Raw genomic sequence first — 17,152 nt, forward strand, 5'->3', positions numbered from 1 at the left:
CAGTTATCTAAATCAATTTGTGAAGAACTCCAAGTTCTGGGTGGTCACGGTTCAGTCCATCCTGCCTCTTCTACAGAAGGATGACTGGATGTGCTCTATAGATCTTCAAGATGCATACTATCACATTAGAATAAACAGGCACTCCCGAAGATATCTGCACTCTCAGCTGAGAGCCCGTCATTACCAGTTCAGAGCCTTGCTTTTTAGTCTCACCACAGACCCCAGGGTGTTCATCAAATTCATGGCAGTGGTGGTAGCTCATCTTAGACTGCATAGATTCAGTGTGTTTCCTTACTTAGATGACTGGCTCCTTTCCTCACCAATCAAGTATTGTAAGAAAAGGACAGGGATTACAGTTGTGTCCATTCCTAGGGACCACAGTCAATCTTTCCAAGTCCCAATTATAATCATTTCAATTCTTTGAGTTTATAGGAGCATGCCTGGACACAGCTAGTTCGCATTCTTACCCCAGAGCAAAACTCATTCCCTAAGACTGCATGTCAGGAAGAATACATGCTGCATCTTTTAGATGTACATAGACTACTTCAATTTTACCTCTAGAACAAAAGGATTTCAAAAATCTGATCAACTGTGTTTCCTTTGCCAAAAACAAATCTGGAAAACCAGTATCTAAGGTCACCTTAGCTAAATGGATAACAGATTGCATTTCTTTTGTATATTCTCTAAGGGGATTGTCCTTACCTAAATCTCCAAAAACTCTTTCGACTAGATCCATGGCTGCATCATCTGCTTTTTGGTCCACTGCTTCAGCTGATGACATTTGTGCTGTGGCTACTTGGTCTAATTCCCATACTTTTATTGTTCATTACAAGTTGGACATTATATCTAGGAACAGGGCTGCTATTGGTTCCACTATTCTCCTCTCATGAGGGCCACCCAAGATGATTGTAGCTGGGGACTCTGTCCCATACGTTGTGGAACGAATGAAAATGACAGCATCAGATATGCATCTGTGTCATTCTTCAACTCCCCATCCTCCTTCGCTCATCCTTATCCTTTGGAAGTGACCTGAGGAGGTATATGGGAACCATTGTTTCCAGTTTGAGTCCCTACTCTGTTTCTATCCTGTTTCTTGTTATAATTATTTATACTGTCTGGCATATTTAGCAGTAGCAAACTCGATCTGGGGTAATCTGCCAAGTAAGGGGCATTGTGGGTAAATGGAGGAACTCAAGAGTCAGATCAAAGAGTCTAAAGAGATTGGCCTAGTTGGATCCGAGACCCATACATTAAAGAATGAAAATGGACAACACAGATGCATAGTTATGGTGAGTACATAACTTTTATCAGCTATTTGATCTTGATAGTAGCATTAGCAGAAGGTTTACTGTAACATATGTACTCCTGACATTTAAAGGCATATAACGGTCATAGAAAAGTTTCATAAGGCAATAGATTTCAAACATGAGATAACAGTCCAAAAGGTCCTCTGCACTCTCTAGTATAGTATAAGTCAGACACTTAACTGAACTCTGAGCAATTGTACTTGGAAAAAGGGGCCCCAGGGTATTCAAAATTTCTGTACTGGAACAAAATATTGACTTATTTAATCAATGTCTCTTAAAGGCAAGCTTTCCCTCTTCAGTTTGCAAAGCATTTTACTTGCAACCATTTCCTTTAGGATCTGTATATTAAATGTAACCATTCTGTTTATAGCATACCTTATCTCTGTAGAAAGTTGTAGTCTAAGTAACATGGCATAGCATTAGACAGGAATTAAGGTCTGCAAAACAGTGCAAAAAGCATATTCAGTTTCCATTGCTCCATCTCTACTAAAAAACGCAACTTCTGCATTTTATATTTTATCTGCATTTTTACTAAAAGAAACAGTCATAGTTTTTTTTGGAATTGCCCTCGCATACTTGCGTAGTTATGCCAAACAGGCATCTGGTTTCAGGAATTTAAAAATTTACATATGTAAACCTGAAACTGTCTGTCAGCTTTAAAAGTTAAAAAGGCAGTAATGTATGTCTGTAATGGACAGACACCAACCCTTGAGTGGTAGCAGTCCTCAAAACATATATTGTATAACTCCATTTCATTTTGTCAAATGTCTTTTCTTCAACAAACCCATGGGGGTGTGGCTTAATGTCGACTGTGCACATAGCTGAGCAGTGGCAATGTCGATTGGTATGTAATGTCAAGACAAGTGGGGTTGGGAGGGATGAGAGTGTTTGTACATGTAAATGTGAGTTAGTGTTATGGAGGGGAAATGACAGAAGGATGCTTGCTGTGTATGTGTGCGAGTTTGTATATTTTAGGGTTAAGATCAGGGTTAGGTTAGAGAACAGATAGTGTTTGTTTGTGTTTATGAATGTCTGTGTGTATTGTTGAATGGCAGTGTTATAGGAAGGTTTTTCTGAAGGTAAGATGTAGGCAGGATTAGGGTTAGTGCCCTTTGCTAAGGTGGTGCGGAGGGGGGGGGTCTGCCCTCTTAGTTTACATTTTTATGAAAACGAAGAGATGTAGAAATTCTGCATTTCTTCCTTTTCTTCTATCATCAGTCCTTTTCCCTTTTTATAAGATTCAGTCTATTCATTGTGTATTGGTTCTGTGCTTCTTAATGTACTTGTGCTGTACCTCCCCATAGCAATAGTTTATGTTGTCTTTCTCAGCCTAAGCCCCTGCTATTATGATTTTTGGTTGTTGCCTCCTGCCAGAAATGTTATGGTTCATTTTATTTCTAGTTTCCTTGTTTTTTAGTTTTATTTTTTAATGTCATTGGCTTCTTTAATCTCTTCTTGTCCACCTTTCTTATGAACTGTAGTGGAGATACTGAACTAAACGTTAGGCACAATTTTCTTACCTTCTAGCACTATGGAAATCATTAAAATGCTGAACTTCTGCCTGTTTAGTACTGAATATATGTGCAGATTTTTTGTTTGCTTTATTTTTGAGCAGAAATTGTATCTGTCTTAGCTGGTGCCTAGTCTCACTTTCAAATCTTGTAGTCCTTTGGGCAGCTTCTTAAACTCTTCCTGCCCCATCATTCATGTGTCAAGTGGGGGGTTGAGATTTCTAAATATGGCATAGGAGCGCAACAACCTGTGATAGATGGGATCTTTATTAAGCCATTGCCACTCCCTTGAATTTGTTGCATGAAAATTATGTTGCCGTATGTACCCTCTGAAGATGAGCGAGCATTTTCTTTAGAATGCTTGATGTTCTCTTTTTATTTCCATGTGATTTGTACACACTCCCAAACCTTACTGTTCAAAGAGCCGGTTATAATCCTGAACCATTTTTTAGCATTACTGGTAGAAATGCCTAGCCTTTATTTAGACATCCAAATACCTAGATGCTACTTATTAATTTATGTCGTTGAACACACTGCCTTAAACCTTGAATGGTATAACAAACTGATTTGTTTCTGTCTAGGGAGATACTTCCCATGTGCCTGAATGGGAACACTGTTTTGTTATTCTTTGTGTATTCATTTGGGTTATTTAACCATTCTTCAGTGTGCAGTTTTCAGAGATTTTTATATAAATGTAGTCCTCTGTGGTATGGGAATGTTATCTTAAAACCTCTAAGGTTTCAGTCTTGTACTTCATTTCTAGGTATCAGTGCAGGACTGTGCTTGTTGTCTCTGTCCTGGTCCCTGGTCTTCTACAGCAGCTCCATGGGTCTTCTCAAGCCAGGTCATCTGAACATGCCAGGTGCAGCTCTTTTTTGCCAGTTATTATGGAGGCTGGGAATGGTTGGATCAAGGGTTGTGACATTTGTACTCTTTGCCAGATCGCATGGTTATTGGATCTGTGTAGCAGGAGGTGAGTAGTAATACATAATTTCTGTAGCAACCTTGTAATTCCATTACCTGTTTTTATTCATCTGCATTGTGTTGACTGGACAGTGTGGGACAGGCCTGGAATGTACAACATGTCAGTACCAGTATGCTGCTTATGCTGCAAATAAGTGTAAAACAAATGTGTGCTCTTTTAAATATTCCACAGTACTTTAGAGTGGTTTCATAGTGTTTCAGCATTTACAAATACATTTTGATGCATTTTATGCAGCTATTGTTCTGGAGTACTAGAGGAGTAACTAATGTCCCAGCAACCACACCTTAACAGACAGGAAGACCACATGAAAACAGAAATTCAAAGTAGAAGTAGGGTAGTATACAAATGATTCGCACATGAATTGGGTTGGCAGAATGGAGAGATGGAGAAAGGTCATCATATCTCTCAACCTCTTAGCCCAAGACATTTGGAAAAAAGCCAAAATATTGGGGGGGGGGCAAAGGCCCAAAAAATAGGGACAGATTTTAATTATTGCTCTTGTAAATTTAGAAAATTGCTAGACTAACAGGTTTTGCATTAGAATATATTTTCTAAAGGATATGGGGTCTGAAACCTCAAATATATGTCATTATTTGTTAATTTCATTCCCCTGATTTTCCAGAAATCTGAAAATTTTGTGGAACAAACCAAAAACATGAGGTAAAAATCCGGATAGTTGAGAGGTATGATTAGACATAGTTAAGGAAATTAAAAGACAGGTAACAAAATGTACAGTTTTGCTAGAGTGATGTCTTTACCGTGTGTTATGAATGGTGCAGCTCCTTTATCTCTCTCAAAATAAGTAACAGACTAGATTGCAGGAGTAACAGATTGGGGGAGAGAATATATTCCACTACAGAAAGGCTACAGAGCTGTCAGCAGTTCTGAGCTTCTGTGACCATCACCAACACAGACCTGGATGGTTCAGTGTTTATGTATGGTGATGAATAGTATAACTTTGGTTATATTTATGTTTAAAAGGGAATAAATGCCTCCAAAAAGTTACAGTAATGTAATGATTGTGTAGTATACATGACAGTTTAAAATGAAGCAAGTGTGAGCTCTTTTGAAGAAGCAGACTACAGCTTTATGCATCAGCAATGGATGTAGCAGTATTTGAGCAATCTAGGATCACATATGTAACCTTCTTTATATAAGTCCCAATTTGTAATGACCTTGGGTAATTGCGTTATTAGTGAAATGCAGTAAAGTACACTTTTAATTTTCCATGACATCAGCAAACTGAAACTGTCTTTATTGTGAACACCAGTTGTAGGAATGAGCCATTTTGGTGACCCCTTCCAGCCTAGGTTTTGGAAGGGAGGATGGCCTTCAACCATATCCAGCCCCATTTATAGGCCATAGTACTGTAAAGTGAGACTGGTAATGTTTCATTAGTCTGCGTCATACTTTGTTTCAGTCTTGGGTCTCAGTAGTTAATAGTAACCATTTTATCCTGTCTCGTGACCATCTATCTATTTGTCTTCATTACCAAAGGTAAACTTTAATCCCATCTCTCTATAGTACTCTACCTTCTTGTGAAAATTCAGCCCTGTCGCCCTAGTAGTTACAGCCTAGTTTATAATATATCATTAAACCACAGTACCCTAGAAATGGTCACTAATGCTTGCTTATTTTCTGAAGCCTACACTACAAATTACAATATAGACAGCATTTCCCTGAGGTCCAACCCAGTGGTGTGAAACTTGGGAACACAGGTTGATAGCAATCTGAACTTTGACAACCAAATTTTCACAGTGGTAAGAAAAGCCTTCTATGTAGTGCACCTCATAAGCAAGGGCAAAGCATCCAGGTCAAAGGATGTTATGCATCCAAGTCAAGGGATGTTACATCTCCACTGTACTCAGCTCTCATCAGACCACTAATAGAGTATAATGCACCCTTTTACATGCACCTCACTGGACACCTGCAGCAGCTGGAAATACCTCAGAGGTTTTTCACTGAGAAAATACAAGGACTCCAAATTGTGACCTATGTGGACAGGCTGAAAGCCCTGTCACTTTACTCTCTATCTTATAGGCTGCTGAGAGGTGACTTGTGCTTGGCCTGTAGGGCAGTCTCCAACCCTGCCCTAATGGAAATGCTGCACATCTGCAAGTCAGATGGCTCAAGAGTCATTCGCTCTAGAGATGTCAACATAGCTTGTGACATTAACAGATCATGCTGGGAAGACAGATGCGTCTCCCAGAGACTGCCATTTCTCTGGAATAGATTCCCTAGTCACGTAAAACAGAGCTCCTCACTAACCCTATAGAAATGCAACCTAGATAATTGGGATGGGAGACAGCAAATTCACCCCTGAGATGGCACGCTTGTCCCTCATGGACCGGGGTAGCTGGTGTTGATCACAGACCCCCTCTATTCATAAATTTGTTCTGCAAACTACCTAAACAAGAACAAATAGGGATACTTAGGATTAACATGGCTAGGCTTGTAAAAGGCTCCAGGGCCACTAGCCTAATAATCTCCTATGAACCTATAATCTTACCAGAATCGTGTACCGTTCATTCAGATAATATTCAGGCTTTTTGGCAATAATGCATCTACAGTTTGGTATTACTATATTGCAATTTGGTGCCAGGTAATTAATCCACTGGGTCACCTTTTTTGAAGGGGCATGACCCCAGAGAATTAATGTCTTAGGAACTCAGTTACAGTTTTAGTACATTAAATACCAGTTATTACTTTAAGTTGGCCTTCTAGAATGGGTAGAATATCTAGATGCATCCTCCTAAGTACTGTTACATGGCATTTAAAAGTCTTGAGCTCCTGTCTTCAGAACATGCATACTACTTCTGGCCCAGGCAAGGGGTTCCTTTGCTGGAGGTAAAGAGCTTACATGTTCCTATCCTCCTCCTCCTCCTGTTTAGCCATTTATGCAGTTTGAATTTTTTCCTTATGTCTCTCATTGGAAATGTGATGATAGCACAGGAGATGACAGATCACAAATCAGGACTACTGTAAGTGCTGCTGTTATTTGCCTTGCATAGAACCAGTGTGCTGACATCTTTTATCATTTACCAGGTTAATATTCTGTGTTGTTTTTTTTTTAAACTTCTCCCACTTTCTTCCCTCTGTTTCATCCTTCTGCCCAGCACTTTCCCCAACATTTTTCCTTTGATCCACTGAGGACTTTCCTGAACAATTCCAACTCTCAGCTTTTGGTTTCCCTCCTGTAGATTTAACTCTTCACTTTTAACTTTCTATTTCCCACCCCTTTCTTGGCTACATACTGTTAAGCTGTCCTTATTTAGTCCATGTTTTTCGGTATCTCCCCTTTCTTTTCACTACCCTAATTTTCCCCTCTGTATTTCCTTCATGGCAACTCATGATGGAAATCCTGTGATATGGCCACCCATTGGCAAGCTACTGTCAGCACTGGAATAACCATTAAACCAGAGGCATAGCTAGTCTAATTAGCATACTGTGCTGGCCGTACAAAGTATAACCCCACCCCCTCAGTTCTTCAAGTGGAAAAAAAAAAGTATTCTGAACTACGCTTCCTGCATTTGTACGCTAACCAATCCACGCACCCCCAAACCCAGCTCTTTGCAAGCTTTTTTTTTTTTTTTTTTAATATAATCTGTTCACTGGTGCAGGTCCTGTTTCTGCATCATGTCCCCACTCCTGCCCCTCCTCAGCTGAGGGGCAGTTTACCAAAAAAAAAAATCCAGTATTATATACCTGGGTTCCTGAAATGGTGGAGCCAGTTTGGTCTTGTTATACACAGATGTACACAAATGCCCTGTATAAACACATACAAATGTGTAGACTCAGCTGTACCTGAATGCAACAAAACAAGGTCCTCTCAGAAAAACAAGCCACCCTGGTGGACATCAAGCATGAATAGTTTATACAAGAGGAAGAAACTAATGACCAAAACAAGAGGGAACTGACTCAGCAGAGGAAGGACACCCTCCACAGCTTGAACAAGCAAATTAGATATCTTATGAAGTCATCTAAAGCCAATTATAAAGCTAAACTAGCATCCCTAGCTAAGGATAATCACAAGGCATTCTTTATCTAGGTCAGAAATTTAAAAGGGAAGGCCCAGCTTTGTGCCAAACTAGTAGTGAATGGTACCACTCATACTGACCCTGGTGACATCGCCAACCTGCTAGTAGACAGATTTGGAGCAAACTACTAGACATACCCCAAAGCATACCTGTCACTTGTCCTCTTACCTAGTATATCTGAAGACAGTCATAACCACACTCACCATGGCCAAAAACACAGCTTCTATGGGACCAGACAACATCCCAGGCTGTCTACTAAATGGTCTAAAACAGGAACTAGCAGAACCACTTGGCACTCTCTTCAACCACAGTCTAACTATTGGCTTTGTCTTGTACAAAGGGGTTCCATCAACCATCCCTGGGAACTATAGACCCATAAGCCTAACCAGCCTTATCTTCAAGGCCATGGAGAGCAAAAGCAACCTTTAAAGCAGGAAAACTACACCACCAGGAAAACATTGGTTTGGGACAGGAATGTGATATAAAAGAACTTGAGCAAGAGGGAGTGTATAAATACTTGGAAATTGATGAAGAATCAGCAAATAAAACATGAACAAATGAGAATAAAACTCAGTTAGGAATACTTTAGAAGACTTAAATTAATCCTGAGAACAACATTGACATCTACGAACAAAATCCAAGCTAAAAAAAAACAATTTGCTCTTCCTGTCCTAAGTTGCAGTTTTGGAGTGATTGACAGGCCCCAAAAAGTGTTGGATAGATGAGATATTAAAACAAGGATGCTTCATGCTCACCAAATGATTTATAAAAATCAGTGAATACCAAGATTATATATTCCCCATTCCGAAGGAAGGATGGGCCTCCTTGAAACTGATTACATACATAGATCTACAATCGTGGGACTCCACACATCTACTGACCCCAGAAGATCCAAATGTAATGAAAGTTTTGAAACATGAGGAGAATAAATCTAAGATGTCTTCTCTGCTTAATTTGGCAGAAGCATATTGACGTCAAGCAGAAATGGAAATCAAACCAGAAGAAGATAAAACCAGGCAGCAGCTGAATGTACCAAGAAACAAAAGAAAGAAGAACGTCTAGAATTTTCAATTTGAGTAAAAATGTAATAATTTGTTTGTGTATCTGTTTTTGTGTTTGTTTACATCTGTATAAAAATCATTTTATTTGTTTTATTTTGTGTTCTAAACTGTTAACATGTAACAGTTTGTTGAATGTCTTTTTGGAGCTTTTCTTCCCGGGCCTCCACTGAAAATGGACATGTATCCAGTCGGACTATCCCAGTAAACAAATGTAAAATAAATAATAATAAACAAATAAGGTGAAGAACCAGATGAGAAGGCAAGAAATGTGGAAAAAGCATAAATACAGTTGCAAGTATAGAAAACTTCTGGAAGAACCTCATGTTGATCAGGAACAAATGCAGGAATGGTTAAGGAGAGGTGAATTCAAACCAAGAGATGAAAGGTTAATATTAGCAGTCCAAGATAGTGGGCTACGTACACGCTGGTTTACAAAGTCCATTAAACATGTGGGAGAAACAGAAAAATGTAGGTTTTGTAAAACCGTATTGAAAACAGTCACACACCTTTTGCTGGTCGCGTCACACTAATGGCAGAAGGACTGTATACTGAAAGGCATAATAATGTGGCGAGACTGTTGCACTGGTGATTGTGTAAACATTATGGTACTGAAGTGGCTGAAAAACGTTGGAAACATGAGCCACAAAGCATCATAGAAAATGATCACGTTTATATCACATGGGATCACCAATTACCAACCATTTAAAAGGCAGATGCTAGAAAACCGGATATAGTGGTTCAAGAAAAAAAAAGCAAAAGTAGCATTGATCATTGAAGTCGCCACACCCATTGACTACAGTGTCTTGCATACAGAGAGACACAGAGTCATAAAATACCAGGATCTGCAGGCAGAAACGTGAGCAATGTGGAAGAAAAATACCTAGACAGTTTCAACAGTAGTAGGAGCAATGGGTCTTATAAAAAAGAATCTACAATCATATTTGATGCGTTACCAATCCATGTAACCCCGTGCGAATTGCAGAAGGGGTCATTACTGGGCACATTGCGAGTGCTGCGAAGAGCACTTTTGGCTGACATCAAAAATTGAAATAATACTGATTTCATAAACTTTAATCTTACTTTGACTTGGAAATGGGGTCCATTCCCGTCATAGTATTAGAAACCCAAAAGATTTGGAGAAATTAAAAAAAGGGAGAGACCTTATCAACAAAGACATAAGTGACCTTCAAACTCTTGACCCAACCCAATTTGGCTACGTTAAGGGTAGATCATGCTTATTAAATCTGGTGGACTTCTTTGAGAATGTCGCCAAAGCCCTGGATGAAGGCAAAACAGTACATACAGTCTGTCTTGACTTGGCCAAGGCTTTTGACACAATTCCTCATTCAAGCATAATTGAGAAACTCATGCAGCTGGGAATTAACCCATATGTCAACAGATGGGTAGCCAACTGCTCACCGACAGAAAGCATGCAGTCAAAGTTGGGGATTCCACGTTTACCAGCAGACCAGTTACCAGTAGTGAACCACAAGGATCTGTGCTGGGCCCCCTACTGTTTGGAATCTATTTTTCAGAAGTCCAGATGAAAATACATGGCCCGTGGCTTACCTAGTTTGCCACTGACTGCAAACCGGGTGCAGAGTCCCCCAACGATGCTGACATAATGCAAAAAGGACTTACCCAGACAAATAATTGGTTTCAAAGCCACAGCCTTAATGCATTTTTTTTTTTTGCGTTTAGTTCCTCGTTGCCAAAAGGGATGATAAAGTCCCTGCAAATTATCCCCTTGGCTCAAACCCTGTGGTGAGAGATTTGGGAAAACAGGTTGATAGCAACCTTAAGTTCAATGACAGTAGTAAGAAGGCCTTCTACATTGCACATCTCATAAGTAAGGGCATATCATCCATAGCTAAGGATGCTATAACTCCTCTGTACTCATCCCTCATCAGACCACTAGAGTACAGTGCTCCCTTCTGTATGCACCAGACACCTGCAGCAGCCGGCGAGATCTCTGTGGTTTCTCACCAAGAAAATTCAGAGCCTTCAACACATGACCTACATGGATAGACTGAAGTCCCTGTCACTGTACTCTGTATCTTATAGGCTGATGAGAGACGACTTGTGCCTGGCATACAGAGCAGTCTCAGACCCTGCCCTAATGGAAATGCTGCACATCTGCAAGTCAAATGGAACAAGATTCACTCGCTCTAGGGATCTTACCTAGCCTATGGCATTAACAGGATATGCTGGAGACAGATATGTCTCCCAGGGATTGCCACTCCTCTGGAACAAACTCCCAATTCACATAAAACAGAGCTCCTCAATGACCCTATTTAAGTGTAACCTGGATGGGAGGCAGTAAATTTACCCTGGGGTTTTCACCTATGTCCCTCTTGAATAATGGCAGTCAGTGCTGATCATAGATTCATGCTGCAAATATAGACCATACAGTTTGGTCAATAAGGAAACAAGGGTATAACATGGCTAGGCTTATAAAGGCCCTATGGCCAATAGCCTAGTAACCTCCTATGAACCTATAGGAAGGAAAGTAAGAGGAGATCATATTGCCATACTGTTTGGGACCTATTAGTGAAGTAACTAAAAAAAACAGTTATGTATGGAGGGTGATAGCCCATGGGAAGAGAGAGAGTTCTAAGAATTTATTGATTGACTGTGTCTAATGCCTTGGATAGATCCAGAAATAGGTCTGAGGTTAGAAGACCTGAATTTTTATTGTGATTTAGATCTGTAAACCTTTAGAGCGGAAGTGGTTGTAATGTGATTGGGTGTAACACCATATTGTGAGGGTGAGAGGAGGTTATGAGAAGGAATATGTGTAGTAAGTTGAGTGAATACACCTGTCCAAGATTTTAGATAATGAGGAGAGAATGGCGATGGTCTATAGCTTGTGAACTCAGTTGATGAACCACTTTTATGGAGGAGTATTATACATGACTTTTTTCCATAAAGTAATAGTATAAATCCTAATTAAAATATTTAAAAAAATACCTTCTTGACAGGTTGGGAATAATTTTTCGTTGGTGCTTTGCACTAATGAAATAATGTACTTATAAAATTACCACTGTATAGCTTCCATTTTAAAATGAATGGAAAATAAAACCTTGGAAGTAAGATGTAATGTTAATTACCAATGTTTCTCGCTCCCTTCTTTCCTACACCACCTCAAAGTAACTATCCAGTTTGTGTGAGGTGGGCACTTGAGATTAGTTGGACTATACAGATTACCTTGGTAATTAACTGGTGATCTGTGTCTATTGAAACAGATACTCAAGTCTACAAACGGTTATTTTCTTGCAGGTTATTTTAGTGACATACACCTTTGGTATACCGTGTGCATCCGTGGGCAGTGGTAACAGTATACACTGCCCTGTATAATATCTTATTTACTAAATAACTGAAAAAGCCAGTAAATGTCTGAAGTTGAAAAAAGTCAGGAGCCAAAAATAAAATTGACGCGTTTCGTTCACATTTAATCCACCATGAACTTCTTCAGAATAATGATACAAACTCATTAATTGTTTAAATACTTTTAACGTAACTTCACGTGACTAAATCACCTAATACAAACAATCAATGTAAAAACAATACTTATAAGACGTAATTATAATGCAAATGTTTTACAATCAAGTGAAAATGCTTAATAGAACCGTTTAAGTAATATGTAAAAAATACAATATTGTATTACTTTTTTTTTTTTTTTTTTAACGGACAAGGCAGGGAACACCAAGACGCCGAGATGGTCTGGAAGGGTCCAGACCAGGAACAAGGGGAGGGGCAAGAATCGCAGAAAGAATTAGAGTATGGTATCACAGTACTCAATTTAACTGACGAAGTTTTGCCCCCAGAAGTTATCTCTGTACTTCAAAAGGGGTTTTCTTTTGTTCCGTCTAATAATGCGAATATACCTAGACTTATTGTTGATTTAAAATTGTATCTCCGTAAATTGAATCTACAATATATCTTTGAAGGAGTGGCTAAGAAGGAATATGGTGAGGGTATTTGTAAAAGAAAAAGTACATTTAACCCTTTGTTAAATTCTACCTTGTTGGTTGTTGGAAAGCTCTGTGAGCAAGAATTTAGAAAATTACACAGGTACAAAAACTCCTCTGAGCCTAATCTCACTATACGTGAACGTCAAGCTTTGGATTACGTTGCCCACAAAAGTGATTGGCGTGTAATGAAAGCTGACAAAGGGGGAACAATAGTCATCATGAAGTCTACTGATTATAGTATGGCGATGAATGCTTTGTTAAATGATCCCAGTTGTTATAGGACAGTCAGTAAGGAATTCATAAGTAAATGTTTTTGTTTGGTCAATGTCATTCTTTTTGACTTGTTTACTCAGGGTGGCATTGACAACATTACATATGAATTTTTATATATTGAATATCCTAAATTGGCCACCATTTTTGGTATTCCAAAATTGCACAAGCAATGTGAGCGAATTCCCTTTAGACCTATCGTGTCAGCTAGTTTTTCAAAAACAGAGGCGATCTCTGTTTGGTTGGATAAGCTATTAAACCCTTTAGTTCAGAAAACAAAGTCTTACTTGAGAGACTCTTGGCATCTGTTGGAGCTTTTAGGTCAAGTTGTTCCAAAGGGTATAGTATTTAATTTTGCATCTTTGGACGTTGTATCGTTATACACTTGTATTGATCAGACTATAGGGGTAGAATATTTAAGGGAATTTCTTGGTACACAAACTGATATGGAAAATGATCTTGTTAACACTGTATGTACTTTAATGGACATTGTCCTAGAAAACAACTTTTTTACTTTTGAAAACACTTTTTCAACAAATTTCAGGCGTTGCCATGGGGTCCAGAGTTGCACCCAGTTTTGCAAATATAGTTATGACCATGTGGGAAATCAAGTTTTTATATCCGTATTCCTTGGCTAATCACATTGTATTTTACAAGAGATGCATAGATGACTTGTTTTTCCTATGGTGTGGTGATCTAGAGTCTTTTCATAAGTTTGTTGATTATTTAAATACAACTACAGACTTTTTGAAATTTACTATTGGTCATTTTGGAGATGATATAAACTTTTTGGACCTACATTTAAGTTTAAGCAACGATAAAGTCAATTTTGAGAGTGACATCTTTAGGAAATCTACATTTGTCAACCAGTATCTACACCACAAAAGTTTACATCCTGAATTTATGAAACGTGGTGTAGTCAAGGGGCAGTTAATTAGATTAAGTAGATTGACGAGTAGGGACGACAAGTTTTTTAAAGAAGTTGAAAAACTGAAACATTTCTTTATTGATAGAGGGTATAACAGTACTTGGTTAGAAAACATCCAGAATGAAGTATTTACTTTAAGAACTGATAAGGCGCGTCCTATTTTACATCAAGCTATTTTACATCAGGTTACTTCACATCAAGTTATTACTGCCCGTAGTACTAATGTTGACAATGGATTTGAAGTTGCTAATGAATTTAGGTTGGCTTTTCCTATACCTATTTGTAATGAAATGTGTTTTATAAAAAAGATTATAATCAACAATTGGAAAGTTGTTCTAGGTAATAATGATTTAAGTTCCATCATAGGTAAAAAAACCTTCCTTTACCTATAAAAAAATCATTAATATCAAAAGTGTGGTTGAAAGTTGTAAGCAATATAATTTTGTTGAGTCCAATTTTGGTACATTTGCTTGTAATAGTTGCAAACAGTGTAGATACATAGGATGTAATATTCATATGAAACATATGAATAAAACAATTTGGAGTAAAGGGCATTATACTTGTAAAACCCACAGTGTGGTTTACATTGGTTCATGTGACACGTGAACAGTTTTGCATTGGAAAAACTATTAGGTCACTGAACAAACGTATTTATGAACACAATCTTGCTATTAAAAAGAAAGATATGTCTAATGCTTTAGCTCGACATTCTGTATCTTGTGTCAACTTTAAAAAGTTTAGTTTTGCAGTTTTGGAAAGGGTTAACGACACACTGTTCTCTGGTAATTTTAAAGTCAAACTTGAATGTAGAGAAGCATTATGGCAGATTTTGCTTAATGCAGATGAGCCTCCTGGGCTAAATGATGTTATTAACATCAAGTGATTTTTACAAGCACAGAGGTTATAAAGTAATTCAATATTGTATTTTTTACATATTACTTAAACGGTTCTATTAAGTATTTTCACTTGATTGTAAAAAATGTTGTATTATAATTAAGTATTATAAGTACTGTTTTTACATTGAACATTGATTGTTTGTATTGGGTGATTTAGTCACGTGAAGTTACGTTAAAAGTATTTAAACAATTAATGAGTTTGTATCATTATTCTGAAGAAGTTCATGGTGGATTAAATGTGAATGAAACGCGTCAATTTTATTATTGGCTCCTGACTTTTTTCAACTTCAGACAACTGGCTTTTTCAGTTATTTTGTTCTCTTTTGTGTGTCGTTTTATCTTATTTACTAAGGCAAGGGTTGGTATCTTGTGAATGAGGAGTAGCAAGCTGCAAAGATATTACTGTGGCCATTATTTTTTAAATTTTATTTACAGTCAGACATCTTTTGTGGCGGGGCAGTCTTTGAAAACAGTAGTTACATGACTGAGAGTTTGCATGGCTTGTTGGCAGTGAGAAAGTGTGTGTGTGTGTGTGTGTGTGTGTGTGTGTGTGTGTGTGTGTGTGTGTGTGTGTGTGTGTGTGTGAGAGAGAGAAACAAGATGACATATATTACTGTGCTCTAATTTTCTTCAAAATCAGACATTACAGTGGTATACAGAAGGTGGTTATTTATATGGTACATGAGGCATATGATGTAAAAGCATTGGGACAGTTGCATGATCGTTATGTAGTGATTATTGATATGGGTTGTCAGGGAGTGCAGATTTACCTTAGCACAACAAGATTAAACACTTTACTGGTCCTATTATCTTTTTTATTTCATGGTCAGACATCAGAAGAGTACATTGCTGTCTCTTTTGGGTGCTCGGGCAGTATATGGGAGCAAAGGGCATTTAAATGGCTATGTCTTACATAGCAATAGATGTGACTTGTCTGTGAGTGTGTCTGTGTTCAACAAGATGAATTACATTACTATGGCTATTATTTTTGTGGCTTCTTCACAGCCAGAGGAGGTATGCCATAGCAGAAGGGGGTACATTTCACAGGAACAGTATGTGTTGAAAGGGAGATCAAACTGTTGCAATTCATGTTTGGCTCTGAGTTTTTCTTCCTTACACTGATTCCACAGCCTCACTATTGCAGATGTCTTTAGTTCCAGTTTTACAGTAGATATGCATTGTTTGCTGTGTTTCAGTTGGAGCCCTTATGTAATATGTAAAATCATAAATATATTTTGTTTCTATGCCTACTTTTATTTTGAAAGTGTTTTTCCAACACTTGAAATGTTAATCCAGAAAAAAAGGAATGCCTTACTAGAAATTTTGATGTGGCCATCTGAAACTCAACATGCAGCTATTCTATTACCTCTTCACTTAGACTGCTATTATATTGTGCGTTTTAACTGAACATCCAGAGTTGTTGTCCAAAAACACAACATATGGAACATTTTCTAAGATACAGGTTTGTATTGATGGTCTAAACTACTTAGGTGTACATTGCTATTAGAATGTGTTAGGATGCCAAGTTGCATTTGTTCATTAGGCGTACATATATGACCTCTTTTAAAGAGTGATGAAATGCATCCCATATCCAGAGTATTTTTACTGTATTATTAAATCAGAAGCAAAATGTTTTATTCATGTCTCCAGAAAAAGGACTTGTTCAGTTGTAATATTCCTTGGTTCAAACTCCATGTTCTGAAAAAGCCAGAGGGTGGCATCAGGTTCAGGACTGAGCTGTATGTATTGTAGTCTTTCGATGCATTTTGTAGTGGACTTTCATACCGTAATGCCTTCGTAACTGTATAGGTTGTCTGCGCAGGTACCTAGAGTAGAGATGCATAGACCTTTCTCTGTCAAAGTCTAGCATTTTGCATTGGGTTATGCCTGCAAATGTTCAGTTGTGATTACTGTACTACCCTGGTAAATAAACTGAGTAAATAACAAATAGATAAAATTTCCATTTGAAAGCATCCAATGAGTTTTGATCAACACACACAATGTAACAGAGGTCTTGAGTATACCTTTACAGAGTTGGTATTGTACCAGAAATAAAAATCCACATTTTTGACAGTTTTTTTTTTTTATTTTATAGCACACCACGGTTCAGAAGCTATAGTCTGAAGCAGATATTTAAATTTATTGAGGAAACAATTAAAAACCTAAGTGCATTTTGTAGCTCA

At 38.1% G+C, this 17,152-nt stretch overlaps 1 protein-coding gene across 1 annotated transcript in view; it reads left to right on the forward strand.

Annotated features, from left to right (window-relative positions):
• XKR5 (XK related 5) overlaps positions 1-17,152 on the forward strand; it is a 482,218-nt gene that overhangs the window by 191,128 nt on the left and 273,938 nt on the right. Inside the window, exon 4 of the mRNA XM_044062383.1 lies at positions 3,582-3,791. Coding sequence (XP_043918318.1) covers positions 3,582-3,791 — 210 coding nt within the window. The remainder of the gene's footprint in view (positions 1-3,581; positions 3,792-17,152) is intronic.

The sequence above is a fragment of the Protopterus annectens genome, chromosome 2.part1 (assembly GCF_019279795.1).
Source record: "Protopterus annectens isolate FY-2018-M chromosome 2.part1, PAN1.0, whole genome shotgun sequence".
Taxonomy (NCBI): domain Eukaryota; kingdom Metazoa; phylum Chordata; order Ceratodontiformes; family Protopteridae; genus Protopterus; species Protopterus annectens.